This window comes from Epinephelus moara, chromosome 13, assembly GCF_006386435.1.
Source record: "Epinephelus moara isolate mb chromosome 13, YSFRI_EMoa_1.0, whole genome shotgun sequence".
In the NCBI taxonomy this organism is placed as follows: Eukaryota; Metazoa; Chordata; class Actinopteri; order Perciformes; family Serranidae; genus Epinephelus; species Epinephelus moara.
In genome coordinates, this window is record NC_065518.1 from 7,022,443 (window position 1) to 7,042,165 (window position 19,723).

The window sequence follows — 19,723 nt, forward strand, 5'->3', positions numbered from 1 at the left end:
AGTGAAGCTGTTTGTGTACTTGTGTTTGAAGTTGTCTCTATTAGGCCATGTTTAATGTGCGTTTAATGTGTGTTTTGAATCAACTAAACTTTACAGCACTTCACAGAAACCCCGCTGCCGACTAGTGTTTTGGAGGTGTAACTGCAGAGTGACACAGACACACCACCCCACAAGTATAAATGCTCACGTGACGTAGGGTATGTGTGTAGGCCACGACGTAGGCTCTGCGTAGAGTCTGTACACTTAATATGAAGCTAAGCTGATTTAGCTTAGCATAAAGACTGGAAATAGGGGGAAACAGGTAGCATGGCCCCTAAAGCTTATTAATTAACATGTTTCATTTATTCAAACTTCATTTATTTATCCAAAATCTAAAATCTCTAAGGAAATCAAATACACCTGCAGCACGTTGCCAACTCGCAGACACCAGCTCAGTGAATAAATAACCAGAAGCCATGCCCATAATATACACACAGCATAATGGGGCCCGGATTAAGGTGGATCGTATCTTAATTAGACAAAAAAAAAAAATTCTCTGTGTCAGTTAGTAGGTCATGTTGGGAATCGTAGTCCTGCTTATTGAACAGACAGCGTACCTTAGACTCCACGTCGGCGTTGTGGTCATTCTGGAGGAGGAGCGCGGCGGCCTTGGTGTCGTCTTTCCGTGCGGCGATGTGCAGTGCAGGCAGGCGGACCTTCCCCTTGGTATCGTTTTCCAGCAGGAGGGAAACCACCTGGTCGTGTCCCTGCTGCAAAGCCACCGCCAGTGGAGTGAAACCATCCTGTGAACAAAATACAAAAGGAACACGTGAATACTTAATGTTAGCTGCTAGCAGATAGCTAACAGCTAAATAAATAAACAAGAGAGTAAACTGTCGTGGCAAGACATTTGAGTAATTATTATTTAACCATTTATTTTCATTTCATTTTCGCTAACCTCAACTTTTTTCAGCACTCCAATGATGGAGTGAGGCATCAACCAATAACGTGGTCTGTTTTTAGCTGTAGTTAGCTGACAGTATGCTAGCTTTCTATGTATTGCAGAGCAAATGGGAATACAATAGAGCAGCGAAATGTGAAATTAAAATGGGGCTAAGACACTGATCATAAGCTGATATTTTATTTCCAAATACAACTTTAGATGGCGTTCAGTGGAGGTGCTTTGTTGCAGGTAGCAGACGAGTGCTTGAGCAACACTTCAGTGGTGACTCGGCGATAATGTAGTTGGTCACGCTGTTGCTGTGTCACTTGTAGTTTGATCACAGCCGTACAGTACACTTAACCCCGCTTCTAATCATTTTTCAATAGGGTAGCAAGACTCTGATATTAATTCAGGCCACGTTAGCATTTTTTTGACAAGGTAGCGTAAGTCACCTCCATGTTGAGAGCCGTGTGCAGACAACCTGAGTCAGACTCTGACTCATAGATTTCTCTGGATGTCTCATACAGCTCCTTTAACAGGTGCAGGGTAATCTAATAACCACTTATCAATTCAGGCATTTTAGCTAATGCTCTAAAGAGTTTAAGTGCCTGAGGAGGAGTTCAGAGTCTCGCTCACGGACGGATCGAAAGGAAATTTAGCTGCTAATGTTCGCTAACAAAGACAACAAGATGAAACTAACTGCACACACTCACACAGGCCGTGTAATAAATGACACACAGCAGAGGCTACCAGCAGCTGAATCTATGAATCATCAAAGAAAAGCAAAGATTTCTCACAAGTAAAACAACACGGGGGTAATTTGTGTGTGTGTGTGTGTGTGTGTGTGTGTATGTGTGTGCACAGACGTATGTGTGTGTGTGTTTACACAGGATGCCGGCTGTCTGGATAAAACCAACTCAGCATCACTACACCCACACATCAAAGCAGAAGCTCCCCTCAGAGATCACAAAACTGTACAGGCGAGAACACAAACAACCACACGTACACACACACGCTAACACGCGCACGCTAACACACACTCATAATCAGATCCACGAGCATCTCCGCAGCACACCCACAGGCACACAAGCATGTTCAAATGCATAAATTTAGCCTTGTAAAGAAATTCAAAAGTCATAAGCCATCCCAGAGCACTACCCTCCTGTTTCATCGGCTTCATTACGGATTCAGGAAAAAAGTCAGTTTAACGTCCTAAAAATAATTCAAGAGACGACAACAAGAGCAGCAGCGAACACAAAGGCACTGAAAGGGTTTGATCTCGATCTGCGAGCCTGGAAACTTGCAGTGACGCAGCAGAATTTTGCATCACTGAAACAAAATTAGCTGAAAATATTAACTTAAAATCACACAAATCAAAACTATAGAACACGACAAGTTGAACATTTCTGTAGTTTTTACTTATGTTCAAAAATAAAATACCTAAAATAAAAAACTGATCAAATTCAGACAAAAGATTTAAAAAACAAAGGGTTTTCTGAACCGTCCTGCCCGCTGCTACGCTGAAATGGTTAAACATGAATTATTAAACACTGTGAGTTGCTTCAAACATGGATATATATTTCCCTACATGAATAATTCACTCATGTCTCCCGCTGGAGGAGACTGTGGGGAGGAGGCGGAGGAGGAGAGAAGGAGAGATGTGGTGAGGAGGAGAAGGAGGCAGACAAAGGGACAAATGATGGAGGATGGGGAGAAGGAGACAGGAGGAGAGATGAAAGGAAAGATGAGGACGGCAGGAGCACCAATACAGCAGTTCATTTTGAGTCAGTCAGGCATACATCATCCTCCTGCTGTAAATACTCAGGACAGCACCAAATGTGTATTAATCCACCACTGAAAGTAGTCCCCAACCAATGCACTATGTCTTCCTGTTTGAGTAAGTTTGCTAAACAAACCACAGTGCCCAGGTGTTTTGATATCCAAACATCTGCACATCTCTCATCTACCCACCAGTGGACAGTTTGGAAGGTCTAACACATAGATGGATACACAGTATGTGTGGATATTGCCTATTTTTCTCTTTTCATCTGTGACTGATTGATGGAAGTGTATATGTAGATACCTATTTCTCCATCTACATCAGGGGAAGGAAAGGTATCCATCCACGTGTTCGTCTATCGTCGATATTCAGTGGTTGGACCGATAGTTGTACAAAGACTGGGTAATCTAGATCCACATGTCAAATATGAGCACTGAATGTATGAATATTGACAAGACTGTTAAATTGTGCGTCATTAAGATACCTGACAAATTAAAAATAGAAAGTATGTCTCATTTAATTAAAGACATTAGTTCAAACTGAACATTTGTAACACTGCTTTATGACGACCCCTGCTGTGTGGAAATTGTATCGTACCTAGCTAACACTTGCTGGGAGTTGGTTACATAGCTCAAATGGTGCTATGTTTTAGGCAACAAGACAGTTATTAAGATGATATATGATTGGATTCAGGGACTTACAGACACATCTCAGTGATCAAAAAACAATTGTGACAAAGAAATTTACTTAGGTCAGCCGAAAACACGCTGAAACACGTCCAGTCTCTGTGAAATTTCGTGGGTTACTGTTTGGCAGTTTTGCAGTCAACTGGCCAGAAGCATGAGAGGATTGACCCTGTGTCACCACGTAAAAGGTCTGTAGCTCTTTTTAAACAGGAATTGTGCAAATTTGCAGGAAAGCCCAATCAGTCTTTTTTCAGCATTGGCAGTATAAAAACAAAATCGGGGAGTGCAGCAAAATGCCGCCTTCCTACTTTTGTTCATATAGAATGTGCCTTTTTCAGGGCAATAGGGGGCGTGAGCAAGTAACAAAACGTGTAGCTCAGTGTGTGACGTAAACAGTGACGTGAAAGGACTGACCAGCTGCGGTGATTCTCTCGTAAGTCAGCCCGTTCTTCACCGTCCCCGTCATCTGACGGTTAATGGCCTCTTCGTTTGCGAGGACAAGGAGGGCGCGCAATTCCTTGTCTCCCCAGTTGCTCATCTTTACAGTGTCTGTCAGGTTTGTGTTTCCCTCTTGCTACTAGCTGCTCGCTAATTCCTGCTATCAGCTGTTTCCTGTTTATCCACCGCCAGTGGGTCGCACGTGCGGCGTCATCAACAGCTCCTCCCACAAGTCTTCAACAGCCCCTCCCGTTGTGGAAGGCCGCCTCGTTCTGTTTAAACTAAAAGGTTCCGCCAATATGACTACCCTACGAGGCGGAAAATTGGGCACCTCGGATCAACTCGCCAATCCGGCTCTGTGTGTCTAAACGCTTGCAGCTTGCCGGCAAAACAGCCCAACATTCGCCGAAAATCTGGCAGTGTAAAAGGGGCTAGTGTTACAGTTTACGCCATGTAAGGAGGTTCCTCGCGCTCCCCTAGGCACAGAAAGTACCATCGAATGTTGATAGGGCAGACATTCGAATGAGACGTCGCTGCCACAAGGGCCAGCAATCGGCTAAAGGTTATAGAGGGCAGCCCCCATGGGTTTTGGGTCTGATAAATGCACGCATCCCCAGAGGTCAGCGCTCGTTGGCGTGTATTAGCCCTAGAATTGCCACAGTTATCCAAGTAACGTTGGAGCGATCAAAGGAACCATAACTGATTTAATGAGCCATTTGCACCTTCACTGGACCGGCTGTGTGTACTTAGACTTGCACGGCTTAATCTTTGAGATGAACATATGCTACTTGCAGGATCAACCAGGTAGCCCTCTTGTGGGGACGGCCGCTGACGTTGGTCTCAAGGGTGTGTTTGCACTGGAGGCCAAGGCGAGCAAGAGGGTTCCTGGTTTGATCCCAGGACGGAGCCCTTCAGTGTGGGTTTCCTCCAGGTGCTCCAGCTTCCTCCCACAGTCCAAAGACATGCAGGTTAATTGGTGAATCTAAATTGTCCGTAGGTGTGAATGTGAGTGTGAATGGTTGTCTGTCTGTATGTGTCAGCCCTGTGATAGTCTGGTGACCTGTCCAGGGTGTACCCTGCCTCTTGCCCAATGTCAGCTGGGATAGGCTTCAGCCCGCCATGACCCTCAAGAGGATAAGCGGTTACGGAAGTTAATGAATATTTCCACTTAACTACAGTAAAATATCTGACTACCTCTTACACTACTCCATGCTAGAAATAGTACTGTTCTGGTATCTGGACTGTAACTCAGGTATTTTATTGGCGCTATAATCAAACATTTAAAACCATACAAAGATAATGAGAGAAGAGATAATAGAGATAATAATAAGAGAAGAAGAGTGGTTAATATTTTAAGCACTGGCCTCATAAATATGCCTCAGATGGAGAGATTTGGCCAAAATGAGGACGTGTTTGTCACACTTTAGTGGCAGTTGGCCGTCTGCCGGTACTACAGCAGATGATGGATGGTACTGACACACTCACAGTGTAGCACTCTCTCACACACACTCTCACACACACACTCTCACACACACAGATATCAGACTGCTAACGTCACTGGTTCCTCCCTCTGGAGACAGTCAAGGTCACTCTGAATGAATCCGTCGTCACGCTCTCCTGTTAATAACCTCTCTGTACTTATTTCTTACAGCTCGGCACACAAAGACTTCATGTTGTTCAGCCTTTGTCTCCTGAATGAGTCACTGGTGGCAGCCACCTATTTACCATTTGCACCACAGAAGCTGCCGTGTAATTACTGGGAGGCTGAATGAGGAGGGGCTATTAGAAGCTGTTCTGGGCTCGTGTGTGTGAACAAGTGTGTATGTGCTGTGTATCATCTGTTCAGTTACCTCGGTGGCGATGCTCTGACTGGAGCCATGGTCCAGTAGGAACTGCACCACGTCCATGTGGTTCTCCTGCGCCGCCATGTAGAGCGGAGTGAAGCCATTCTGGAAAACAGGAAGGATAACACTGATTTAGAATCAAGAGCATGACGTCTGTCGTTAAAGGGCCATTACACCAATAGTGTCTGTCGAACTCTGGGAGTCTAAACATTAGATAAAACTGTTGAATCTTCTGCTGTGTGGACAAGAAGTCAGAATGAATGAAAGTGCATTGCATTCAGCAAAGAAAAGAAAAACAAAGACACAGACGAACACAACTGGAGGCCTTATCTCGTAATTATGACTTCCATATCTCATAATTATGGGACAAAACTGTACGGCAATTATGAAATAGTTTACTTGGAAATCTGAGATATGGAAGTCACAATACAAGATAAGGTATATGCTTCATTTTTTGTTTGTTTATCAAGTCAACCAGAAAGGTCGGCAACATTTCATTGGTCGCTTAGTCGCAGAAAAACAAAAACAAAAACATGAAACTCTGTTAGGAGCTGCGCCTTCTCAAAATAAATCCAAACCTATATGACTGGACCATGTGGGAATTTAATTTGAAAGGACAGACACAGGAAGTGACCTCGTCAGGTTAATTTCCAGGGCTGGTACCTGCGGTTATTCCACAGGCTAGTTAATAACATGTCGGGCAGGAAATCCAAAGTGTGGGATCATTTTGAGAAGGTGAAGGACGAACCCAAGGTGATATGTAAACTCATCTTCATTGGTCGACTACAAACATGACGTATCATCTGAAACATGGAAGTAGCTACATGCCCATTAGCCCACAGCGTCTCAGGTGAATTTCCAATTACATACTGGCTCCTGTCTAACACATTATTATGACAATATGTTACCTGTGCAGTAAAATAATAATAATAATGATCTATCTCATTAATATCTCTGCTTGCAACAGTGTTAAAAATCAATAAGCAGGACTGCTTTATGACGATATTGGATTTACTGGATGTTTTGCATTAATGTGATAAAGTACCTTCATTTGTCAGATATTTAATTTACTGGCTCAGCCAAAAACACATCCTCATCAGGGAGCAGGGTTTCTAATCTATAAATGTTTCATAATTCAGTTAAAAGAAATCTGCTTCATCATGATTTATAGTTGTTATATTCAGGACTATGACTGACGGTTTGCTCTCATACGACCTCTACAGCTGCACCTGAGTGTGTTCTTCCAGCAGAGCTATCATAGAGTACATACTGTCACCTCCCAACATTCCTCACACCTGATAACAGCAAAGATAAAAGCTGACCTGAGGCTCCAGTTGAAGAGGAGCGTGTATGTGTGTGTGTGTGTGTGTGTGTGTGTGTCTGTGTGTGACACCAGAACAAGAAGATACGTCTCCATGGCAACACGAGGATCCCAAAATCACTTCAGCGTGGAGAAAAAAAAAGCTCACCCTCCTCCTCCTCCTCCTCTCCTCCTCTTTGTGTTTATTCTGGTGTCGATGCACCAACAGATTCTCTCAGAGCACATTTCAGTTAAACAGCAAAGTCGCAGTGATGACGAAGGACACAAGAAATAAAGCTAACTTTGAAGAATAAAAACTGCAGATTACACACCCACATACTCTTCTGTCTGTTTTTAGCAGCAACACTTTACACATCACTAAACACTGCATTGCAGCAAGTTCAGATTCTATATTTATGAATTAATTGCAAATTTAATACACCAAATCACCATGACGTCGCACTAAAAACAACAATCACTTCTGGGTGGACGACTGGCAGTTGATTTCAAGTGCAAAGATCTGTAAAATGTGCAAACTTTAATATCATTTTCAGCCATAACTGTAACATTAAAAGATAAAAACATGGTGGTCCGACCTATCCGATGTTTCTGCTCTGCCTATTTTACGCACTTGGTTGCTTTGCTAATGTAAGGTTTCTCTATCATGTCTTACTTATAAACTTACTAGTTACTAAATTAAGTGCTGTGTGTGAGGTAAGAGCACGGGAACAGCTTCTCTGTGTAACTAGATCCACTTTAATGTCCGGAAAAGAACGTAGGACAACTGCAAATCGACAACAATAGCGGCATCTCACATCTTTTATATATATCACTCCGCCAAATTTAATCACAACTCTCACTACCTACACAGAAGGTGCGCGATATTAAATAGTTCCAAATTTAGCGCAAAGAGCAAAATAAAATATGTAAGCAATATCTGAACGTCGTTAACATTAAATTATGTAGATGCAAAATAATGAACAGAGGAAAACAAGACAATCTCCTGGTTAAGTCCTCATGAAAATAAAACTCATCGTACACTAACGTCTTCAACAAACCAATCTACAAGCGTGGAGGCTAAACAACGTACTGCCGTTGGCAAAGCTGAAGCAAAATGTGTGTTAGCCTCCTACCTAAAACATCAACTTCAGTTTAGATATATATTTGGAATATTTTCTGTACTTTATCTCATAGTGTTGTGTCGTTCGCGAACGAATCAGTCAAAAGAACGAATCTGTTGAGTGAACGTACTGAACTGAATCACTTCCGGAACTGATTCGTTCATTTCTCAGTTCAGTTGAGCTCAGCAGCGAGCGTGCAGGCTGGGAGTGGAAGTGCCGATTCGGTCGGTGCGAACAATGAATCACTCGCGAGTCACGAGGCAGCCAGGGTGCAAGGAGGGACTGCCTAGCACATGACGAATCATTCGGTGAACGAATCACTCGGTGAACGACGTAACCCCAATCCCTGAGTGATTCAAATCACTTCTTCTCAACGATACACTTTCATAGGGACCGTTTTCTCCAAGCTAACGGCTAATGTAGCCAGGAGGAGGCCACACACCTCCTCATTAACAGACTTAGTTTCCAGATAAACAAACTTAAAATGTTTGGCTGGCCAATAATGAGACTCACCAGTGCAGGGCAAACACAGGGCTCTTCCCGCAAAGCACTGAACGATTCCGTGAACGAATCTTTTAAACAAATCTTCTGAATTAATCTTTTTAATGAACTGATTCTAGTGATTCAGTAACATCTAAAGAACTGCTTTGCCCATCACGATTATCTCACACACTAACTGATGGCGGCAGCAGTCGTCCAACAACCCCCATGTTTGACGAAGTAAAATTGCTGTTGTTGTCAGTGGAGTCTGGTGGCTTTGAGATAACGGCTTCCATTCCCCATTGTTACAGGCTGTCTGACAGCAAAGCGGTGAAGATATTCTAAATATAGCACACACTTAAACTGATATTGATTTCTTTTTAAGTGTGTCCTTTGTTAGGTGGCTAAAAACTAACCAATTGAGGCAGAATTCACTCTGCACCATTTCATTTTGTGTATGTGACACAAGGGTTTTCTACCCAAAGTTATTGTAACCAAACACTGTGATTTGGTCTATAAGGTGGCATAATGGTACAGAAATAGTTTGTAGTGTAGCATGTTTAAACTGACAAAGGGAAACGCAAATTGGCGCAGCATGGTTTGACTCTGCACGGCTAAAAGTGACAATTAAACAGAAACTCCTCACTACACAGAGACAGTAACATCTGCACATTATGTTCAAAAAGGTTTTGCTTTTAATTATTTGTTAATTTTATATAATCTGTCCCTGCGATCTGCTCTCCTTAAAGTGCTGTAATGTAAATTATTATTTATGATAAAACAAAAATAAAATGATAGATGATGATTTAATGTGTTTTAATACAGAACTAAAACATCATAGTTCATCAGTATCAACTTTATTTTCTTCATCTGTACAGCTCCGACCAAAGCTTTGACATTATTATGGTTGCTGTGGCGACCAGAGCAGGGTGTATGTGTGAGTAAGTGTGTGAAAGTGTGTGTGCTGACGATGAATGTGGGCCAGGAAGCACTGCAGAGCTGCTGACACAGCACACACACACACACACACACACACACACACACACACACACAGATGGACGGTGTGTATAATCGCTGTATGCGTATTCATCTGCATGAACTCACACACTCAAACGTGGATTTCCAACAAAAATGATTTGACAATTTCACAGTTAGAGACCTGCGTTTTTGTGTGTGTGTGTGTACTTGTACATGCTACATAGCGAGAACCAAAAAACTGTATTCTAGCAACAGAGTGAGGACATTTTTGGGTTCAGGGTTAGAGTTAGGGCCCGTCCCAATACCCCCCCTTAGCCCTACACCTTGGCCCTACCCCTACATTTGCGCGTTCCAGCGAGGGGTAGGGGTGTCCCAATTCCTGCTTGCGTGTAGGGGTAGGGGGCATAACGAGGGGTCATGGGTATGAAACTAGCCCTTCGGAGCGAGGGATTTNTGCTGCCTCGTAACGTTAGCTGGTTAGCTTGCTAGCTAGCTAGCAAAAGTCCCCTGTCGTCTCTCGTTCATCAAACGAAGCATGATTAATACAGCAAATGTGATAGGTAGGATGAACTCAACTGGAGACTCCATTGTAGATGCTGGTTGGAAATGTAGATGGCTCGCAGCTTCCTGTTTAAAATAGTTAAGTATGCGTGAACGGAACCGACGCGGTGATGTAGTGAGTGGTGTCCCAACCCCTTCCCCTTCCCCTCGTTGCTTCATTTCGAGGGCCAAGGGGCGGTGGACAAGGGGGGTATTGGGATTGGGCTTTAGTTTAGCGTAAGGGGCTAGAGAATGCATTATGTCAATGAGGGTCCTAACAAAGATAGAACTACAAAAATCCGTGCGTGAGTGTGTGTGTGTCTTACCTGAGACTGTGCGTTGACGTTGGCGTTGTGAGTGACCAGTTCCTTCACCACCTCTGTCTGCCCAGCGAGGGAAGCTATGTGGAGGGCTGTGTTTCCTTTCTGCTTGGGAAACAAAATGACAAAACACAGATATGACACATGTATGTATAGGCACAGTGTGACTTCATCTCCCTTAAAGACATCAGTATCTCTGCTGTTTGTTAACGTCTATATTGTTGCTTAGAAACCATAGAAACTGGATGCTCCTTATAGCTTCAGAACCTGCCTGAGAATCATCATGTTTTTAAGTTTCCTCTGTATCAAATGAATCCAGAGACAGCTGTCTGTACATTAATGGGCACACTGTAAACAGGAAGTGCTAATAGCTAATTTGGCATATTTCAATTGGTGTTTGTTTACCAAATGTAAACAAATATAGGCTGACTAACCAACTGACTCCATGGCCACTTCCTGTTTACAGCCTCTAAAGCCCCCAAATCAGAGCTGTCGTTCCAAAACTTTTACTTGAAAATGAGATTCCAGATACTTAACATGACACAGCCTCTGGCTTTTGTTTGATATCTAGTGGAAAGTACAAAAAATGGTGTTGCACATTTCCTATCAGTTGTTAGCGCAGTTAGCTTGTTAACTACATAATGTGAATGGTGCTGTCACAGTGAACGTCCTGCAGAGCACATTCAAATTCAAAACTTTATATTTAAAAAACAAGAATCATCGAATATACGTATTGAACAGCCAAATCTGATTTGACTGGCATAATTCTGATTCAGGTACAGTCCTACTTATATTTCTTCCAGTAAACACCCCTAAATCAGAGAGCATGTCAGTGTTTTACTTTCTGTTACATAATACTGAGACATTATTATTATCAACACTTCTTACTGTGAGGTTATAGAAAGGTACAGCAGAGGAGAAACAGTGAGAGGTATATACTGAATAAAACACTGTGTTACAGTATAATTTTGTGACACAAGCAGAGAGGAGAATGTATAAAATGTGAGGGTGGTTATGAGTCGCACATACTGAACCTCTAATGGACGCACCTGTCGTGTGTGTGTCAGCTAAAGCAGCTAAACAGCAGCTGCTGTCACTGGAAACTCCACATACACACCTCCCCTCATTCCTCAATCTGTACTGCTGTATCTCCTGTTCCTCTCATGCTACTAGACTGTAGTACAGTTTCATGTAGACATGTGTGTAACCAACTTTTTGGCTGTTTAAATCAAAGTAATTATACACTGACACTGACAATTAATTAGATTGTTCTTTTTTAATTGCTTTACAGCCCTAAAAATTAAATATGACGTTATTGGATTAAAACCTCTGCTGTAATAATGTGTATGTTTCTTTATGCAGAGCGGCTCCAGAAGAAGAAGGAGTGTAATTGCTTTTCCTCTTGATGGATGCATTTACTGTGTGGAATTTTATCACTGTCACATAATTTACAAACATTTATGTCTGAGACACTGTCACACACACACACACACACACACACACACACACACACACGACAATGAGACGAGACTGTTTCCTTTCACTAAATCAGTTCACTCAGCCGCTCTGTTTCTAACACACAGCCACTCATCTCCCTCACTGCTGCTTAAGCAAAGTGACTTTGGGAAGAAGCTGACGAAGCAAACTACAGCATGTGTGTGTGTGTGTTTGTGTGACTCCTGGGTGGCACACACACCTTAGTCGCTGCGTCCACGTTGGCGCCGTGCTTGATGAGCTCAGCCACCACCTCCACATGGCCCTCCTTGGAGGCCAGATGGAGAGCATTTAGTCCGTTCTGGAGGGAGAGAAGAGAAAGAAGCTTTTAAAATCAACACATTAAACCCTGTTTACATATTATAACCTTTATTTAAATAGCTCAGGGTTCTGCTTGTTGTTTACTGAGTGACACTGGATGTTATCAGAACTTTGATCCAAACCTTTTTATATATAAACTCAAAATAAATGGTTCAAATTTGGACAATGGAATAAGAGGAGGCAGCTCAGGCTTTGAACGCACAGATGCTACTCATTAGTAGGATGCATTAGTTGTTGGGGTTTGGTCTTTTCATGGGAACTGTTGGCAAGAAGAAGTATACTTTAAAACACTGTCAACAGCAGATGAAGTTAGTGTCCACTCTGGCTGCTCAGATACAGTGATGCTCCATCTGTCTGTACAATAAGTCAGATTTTATCAACAGAAGACTCACAGTAAAAAGATGTCCAGATAAAGGAAAAAGAAAGATGTGTGAGGCAAATTAAGGCACGGTGGTGCTTTTTGATGTAGACCACTCTCGTTTTTTTTGGAAATGTCACAAAATAACTGTATTTTGGGAAATTGTATGTCAACACCTAAAGCACATACCAGGATATGAGGTTTGGTACTTTATCTATGTAAATTTTCTGAAGAAAATGTTACTGCTAGCGATAAATATTTGATCAAAGTATTGCTAGTAGCAAGCAAGAAAGCTATCACTGGGAACTGGGGTAAAGAAACACCACCAACAAAGGATCGATGGCTGACAATTGTGGAAGAAATATTTTTCATGGAGAAATTAGCACACATACTGAGACTACAGGAAGCACAACTAGAAAGAAAGTGGGAAAAATCGACTCTATACTGGACTCAAAAAGACGACACTGGAATGGAATAATAATCAATAGATACACTAATCCTCGAGGCTGTAAAAATGTGTGTTTCGTTAGCTCTTATTATTTTTAAATTATTTTAACATTCTGTTGTTACTGACATGTCAGTGTCACAAAATTTGTTTTAATAAAGATTTAAGTGGAAAAAAGGCACAGTAGTGCTTTGAGCTAAAAGCTAACATCTGCATGCTAACATGCTAACAATGACAATGCTAACATTCTGATGTTATGCAGTGGTGTGTCTCAAATCACGTACTTCCGTTAGTACACTTCCATGTAGTATACTATGTGCACTATGTACTCACTGGCGTAGTGCGCCAATTTCGACAGGGTAGTGTTGTCTCAAACCAAACACACAGCCGCACTCACCGGAAATGACGACCACAAATTGGCTAGTTAGCAAACTTGCATTAGCATTCGCGTTATTGTTCTGCTAAATTAACCCAATAAACATACTGCTGGCTTATACCCGGCAACAGTATAGTGGTGCTTAGTGCAAAAAACACATGTATTTGTACAATGCAGCGACGTTCAAGGTCGCACAGTCCTCGGCTGCTATTTCCGGTTTGAAAAGTGGTCCCTCCCCTTCCGCTACGTAGCCAAGATGGCGACCATTGAGGGCGTTAGCATGCTAACTCTGCTTATTAGCAAAAAATACAAGTGCAGCAGAGGCTGATGGGGATGTCAATAGTTTAGATTGTGGTGCTACAATAAATGTTAACTCCTAGGTCTTCAACAGGGGGTCCTCAGGGTTACTGCAGGGGGCCACCAAATTGTTGTCTGATGATTAATGTGTACAGCAGATGCTTTGTTCACACTTGTGGCTACGAGCAGGTGCATTGGGTGTTCATTAATAGTCACTCCGAGCGCCAGAGGGCACTCTTTAAATTTGGAGCGCTGTTGAAATATAGGGGTGGCACGGGGGTGCAGTGGTTAGCATTGTCATCTCACAGCAGGAGGGTTCCTGGCTCGAATCAGTTTGGTACGGTTTGAATCCCAAGATGGAGGAGCCCCTCTGTGCAGAGCTTGCATGTTCTACCCGTGTCAAGACTGGTGGTGACTCTAAATTGTCCGTAGGTGTGAATGTGAGTGTGAATGGTTGTCTGTCTCTATGTGTCAGCCCTGTGATTGTCTGGTGACCTGTCCAGGGTGTACCCCGCCTCTCGCTCAGTGTCATCTGGGATAGGCTCCAGCCCCCCGTGACCCCTAACAGGATAAGCGGTTATGGAGAATGAATGAATGTTGGAATATAGGTCAATTTTACCGTTAGAGCATCGGAATGGAAAAGCCTCGAAATGGCACAAAATTAAATGATTCAACACTAAGTTTGTAATTTATTTTCATAGGCATATTCTTACAGTCTATATCAAGTCTCATAATAATCATCACTGACATCATCATCTTCACCGTCAATAAGCTCCCACAAAAGTGGTGCTACATTCTGTATTATAGCCCCTCATATCAACAGAGAAGCATTTCTTTCATCCGTTTTAACACTTTTTAAGTCTGTTTCTTCTAACAACAGCACTTTCATGGAGTGTCAGACTGGATTTATGAATAAATCCGTATATCCGGACTAATAAGCAACATGAGTGATGGAATATTGTGAGAATTACTACAAAACAGGACAGTAAACCAGATAATATCCTGGATGTGTATGTGTACCAGGAATGTTTCTCCAGAGATGAGCCTTGCAGACTCATTGACAGACCTACTCTGTGGTGTCTAATATGGTCTGTGTTATTATAAAATAAAAACAGATAATATTTAAATCCCTAAATGCATTTTTTGCTCCAGCCACTTGGAGGTTTAGTACAGTGGTTCCCAAAAGTGGGTCTCTGTGACTCGCAAATGTGTCAAGTTTGTAAAAAACACTTTATTTTTAAGTACAGTGAATTTACAGCACAGAGCTTTTATTTTGAAGCGTTATTTCCTGCTGTAGAGTGAGTGACTACGTGACAGAGACAGCAAGCTATCTCAACAACATGGCCAAATGCAAGTATGACACTGAATACATTAAACTGTGTGGACCTTGAACTAATGACGAAGGAGAAATCTGGACCCTGTGGCTGGACCAGTTCCCCTGGACCAATGCAAACTACTCCTGTGATTAATACTCCATTTTTAGCTTGGTTTGGAACTTCACCGAGGGCAACAGTGTGACAGGGAAGCAGTGCATTTAGCCATATTTTTGGGGACACAACTCAACATTTGGACAGTAGAAAAGTGGATTTAGCTCACGTCTGATCACTTTAAGATCTCTACCAACTTTGTTCTTTGACAACCAGAGCAAAGAACAAATTACTATTGTGAGTTTAATTACAGAAGCAGTGGTGTTGAAGTGATTTTTTTTCTTCCAAGCTCACCTGGTTACAAATATTGATGTCGACTCCATTCTTCAGGTAGTCCAAAGCTTTCTCTAGGTTCCCGGCCCGAGCTGATCGCAGGTAACAGGCATTTACATCCGTCTGCAAGGGGACACAGAGAGAGGAAGAGGATGGTGAGTGTGACTACTGGTACAGGAAAACAAAGAAAATTTAAACGGGCCCTTGCACCTCTGCGCAACTCTGGGGTGCTAAACCATCACCAAGGTCTTATGGCTGTTTTGGCTAAATCTGAGGTGAATCTCGTCAACAACATGCCTTTTCTTGTTGCCAGTAGTATCACGCTGTACCTATCACACATGTAGATGTGTTCAGAACGAGACTTTGGGGCAGACTGGTCCATGTATGCTGGAGTTACAAACTACTTCCTGTTTGGTGGCGAAACATGGAAGTTTGACGCCTCACCACGGTCACACAGATTGACGAAAACTCAAGCCTGTAATAACTTCTCATCTTCAAAATCTTTAGATGGGACACACCAAATTTGAAGTCCATCGGATTAAATCTCTAGGAGGAGTTTGTTAAAGTACCACCCCTGGAAATGGCCACAAATGCACAAAAATTACACATACAATTCAAAATGTCGGGCTTCCTGTTGGGTTTAGAGTATGGCTCCAAGAGGCATTTTTGTACATCTTGGGGTGTCACATGTGCCTACCAATTTTCGTACATGTCAGTGAAACCAGCTTTGGAAGCTGCTTTGTTGAAATTTTGTGGGGGGCACTACTGGGCCATTATGTGACCTGTTCAAGTACCCTAAGCCCCTGAAGAATGTGCTTCTTTTTGGAGAAAATAATAATAAAAATGATAATATTTACTTCAGTTTTAATTATTAAAAAGACACAAAACAGATTCCAAAATAATAAAAGTCTTTGCTGTGTCTAAGTGCAAAGAAAAGCCTGAAATATTGTAAAGCAGCAATTACATATCTTTGATAACTAAGAGCTTATTTTAGCCCATTTATTATTTGGGTTGAGCATCAGTCAGAAGCTGTTATGTGTCATAGCGTCTCTGTGAATCCCTGCAATGAGAGATAAGTTGAATAAATCCTTCAGGGCTCGTATGTTAATAGCTGCAAAAAAAAACGAGGGCATATTTATTTGGCGAGCTGTTTGAGAAGCTGAACAAGAGCCACAATAAATTTTAAATAGTAGGTTTGAGGGTGAAAAGTCTTCAACATGTCCGCTTGGTCAAACAACACAAGCCAAGAGTAACCAGGCTGCCAAATCACATCCGAGCGTACACACAAGGGATTTACTCTATCTGTTTGATCAGAAGGTTCACTCTGTGCCAACGTGTCGATACAGTGAACGCATCTCAATATTCAGAGGGAAATATGTATGAGGGGAGATGAAGGGATGAAACATATGAGAGGCAGGAAGGCAGATCGACTGTGTGTGTCTCTGATTTCATGATTGCAGAGCAGAGCTTCAGTCTGCCACACCCATGTGTTTCAACAGATACCCACACAGTCACACAGGATGAGCGCTCTCCAATTACCCTCGGCTCATGTGCCTATTAACCCACAATATTCTCTACAAAGTATAAACACACACACACACAGACGCACAAAGGGCAAAGGAACAGCCTGATGGTGTAGTTTTGCATCCGTGTTCACTCACAAACCAGCACTGGAGGAAGTGTTCACAGCCTTTACATGAACAAAATGTATAATCCCACACTGTAAAAGTACTGCATTTAAAATGTTCCCAAAGTAAAAGTACGCAAGTATAATCAGGAAAAATGTACTTCAAGTATTAAACATATAAAAATGTCCTCTGTGACTGTTACACTGTTTTATATGACATCATTAGATGATTCTGACTCATGCATTAATGTAAAAGAAGGATTTTACTTTTATAGTTGGCTGAGGAAGAGCTCATTGTGAACTATTAACTAAAGATTATTTTCATCATGGATTAATCTGCTGATCATTTCTTCCATTAATCGATTGATTGGTTTGTAAAAATTCTGAAAATAGTGAGGAAATGTGTCACAAGAACCAAAGTCACACCTTCACAATGCTTTATTTTTTCCAATCAACAGTCCAACTTTTCAGATGGGACTCTTAGGACGCATTCACATTTGGTCCGCTTTAAACGAACCCTGGTCCGCTTCCACAGATAGTTCGGTTCATTTGGAGTGGCGTGAATGCTCATTCGACCTCTGGTGCGGACCAAATGAGCGAACCCTTGTCCGCTTTAAACGAACCCTGGTCCGCTTCCACGGATAGTTCGGTTCGTTTGGAGTGGTGTCAATGCTCATTCGACCTCTGGTGCGGACCAAACGAGCGAACCCTTGTCCGCTTTAAACAAACCCTGGTCCGCTTCCACGGATAGTTCAGTTCGTTTGGAGTGGTGTGAATGCTCATTCGACCTCTGGTGCGGACCAAACGAGCGAACCCTGGTACGCTTGAAAACTGGGGGTCTCGATTCACTTGCAAGTGAACCCTGGTGCAGTTCGCCTACAGTGGAAAATGCAAACGGACTATCCAGCAAACCAAAGAGAGGAAGTGACGTAAAGCGCAGTGCATTTTGGTGTTTGGTGCTTTTGTGGTGACCAAGCCGGCTGAAGAGGATGCTTTTTTTCTTCCTGGTCAGTCGTCATTTCGGGCAATACCGCTCCCAAACGAGCAGCTGTTGTAATTGCGTGACGCTGTCCAGGCGGTTTGGTCCGCTTTAAAAAGTGCAGTGTGAAAGTGAACCGAACCAAATGAAGGTGGGAAAGTTTTCAGCATTCAATTGAACCAAGTCCCCCGGACTATCCTGGTGTGAATGCGCCCTAAAATCTTTTTCACAATTTGAGTTGAATGTGGCACTTATACAGTAATCATCTCATGTGGTCGTGCCCTAAAATTGTCAATTTCTGGCGCTCAGTCCAAAGAGAGATTAAGAAAATATTTGGGATTGATATACCTCTAAATCATCATTTCGTACTGGGATTAGATTCCAGCTATGAGCGTAGGTACAGATACGTTCTTATGTATCTCAACTACAGCTATATTATTTTGTTTTTAAATTCTATACATATCATATCAAGGGTTGCAAAGACGTAGTGTATGAGCAGGCTTTATCATCAGGAGGTGGAGGGGATGGTGGATGGCGTGTCACCCAAGCTGCAGATAATTGTAGACCACTGGTCAAAACCAACAAACAGCAAAACCTGTAATTTTTTAGCGAGTCATCTCTGTGTTTCCAGCCGAGATTGTCCCCCTGAAACCAGGTGTTTTTACCAAAACATGTCACAAAGTTTGTGCTTAAACGTAACCACACCTTAACTACAGTTTTGTTGAATACAGTTTCAACAAATCCGCGACATAATAAAGTGCAAATGTTAGATCGACAATAAAGTGTCACTGCTCATGAGTTCAACTCTTCATTTGTAAGAGGACGAATGTGTTATTAACATCTTTCAAAAGTTAAAGTCTCTATAGTGTCACAGACGGTCCCGTCGTGCTCACCGCAGCGTGATCTCTGTTGTCGCAGACAGATTGTTGGCTAAAGCTGACAGCTGAGCTCATTTCCCACTCAGTGAATGGATCTTATCTCAGTTCATCATCACACATACACAAACACACAGGGAGTGTTCCAGTGTCAGCATCCACTCAGCGGGTCAGAGTCAGGGGGCCTTACCGGACGCCACGCTGCCTCCATGACATCACACACAAGTCTATCCAGTGACTGCTACAGCGAGTGATTTACAAACCTCTCTGACAGCAGCACACGCAAATGTTACTGATACGTGTTACTTCATTAATGCAGTGTCACTACATCCTCATCTCTGGTCTGATAAATCACATTAAACTGCAAACAAGACGGAGACCACCTCACCAATTGTCACAGCTTATATCAAATACGTTTCTTTTCATAATTTACATCAAATCACTTTCATAAATCTCCTGTAGATAACAATGTAAATACAAGACTAATGGAAATCCCAAGAAACAACCAAGTCAAGTTTGTGATGGTCAAGCTGTCAGAGTCAGCATGGAGCCCGCACTGTAACTAACTGCACTCCCTGATGAAGTATTATCATATAATTGGAGAAATGAAAGAGTGACTCCAGAGAGAAGCAGACAGAGGGGTCTACAGTCTGTGTTTGAAGGATATATCCAGGATGTCAAACTGACTCAGCAGCAACAACAGGTTAAAAAGACAAAGATAGTTAGAAGCTAAAGCCGAACTATAGGCTACAGATCACAGTGTAAAAGTGAACCACCACATCACTGCTGATCGCCACACAAGACAATGAATATAAAGGGAAACTTTGCTGATATTGAACCAG

General features: G+C 42.4%; 1 protein-coding gene across 16 annotated transcripts in view; it reads right to left on the reverse strand.

The window, feature by feature from the left end:
- LOC126400323 (ankyrin-3-like) overlaps positions 1-19,723 on the reverse strand; it is a 236,498-nt gene that overhangs the window by 104,157 nt on the left and 112,618 nt on the right. For 10 of the 16 annotated variants that reach the window (XM_050060950.1, XM_050060941.1, XM_050060949.1 and 7 more), the window contains exons 2-6: positions 15,422-15,523; positions 12,106-12,204; positions 10,416-10,514; positions 5,677-5,775; positions 597-782 (exon numbers count right to left, since the gene is read on the reverse strand). In XM_050060950.1, the coding sequence (XP_049916907.1) occupies positions 597-782; positions 5,677-5,775; positions 10,416-10,514; positions 12,106-12,204; positions 15,422-15,523 (585 nt within the window). Of the gene's footprint in view, positions 1-596; positions 783-5,676; positions 5,776-10,415; positions 10,518-12,105; positions 12,205-15,421; positions 15,524-19,723 lie in introns of all 16 variants that reach the window. The other 6 variants (XM_050060947.1, XM_050060940.1, XM_050060948.1 and 3 more) reach the window with 1 other exon arrangement.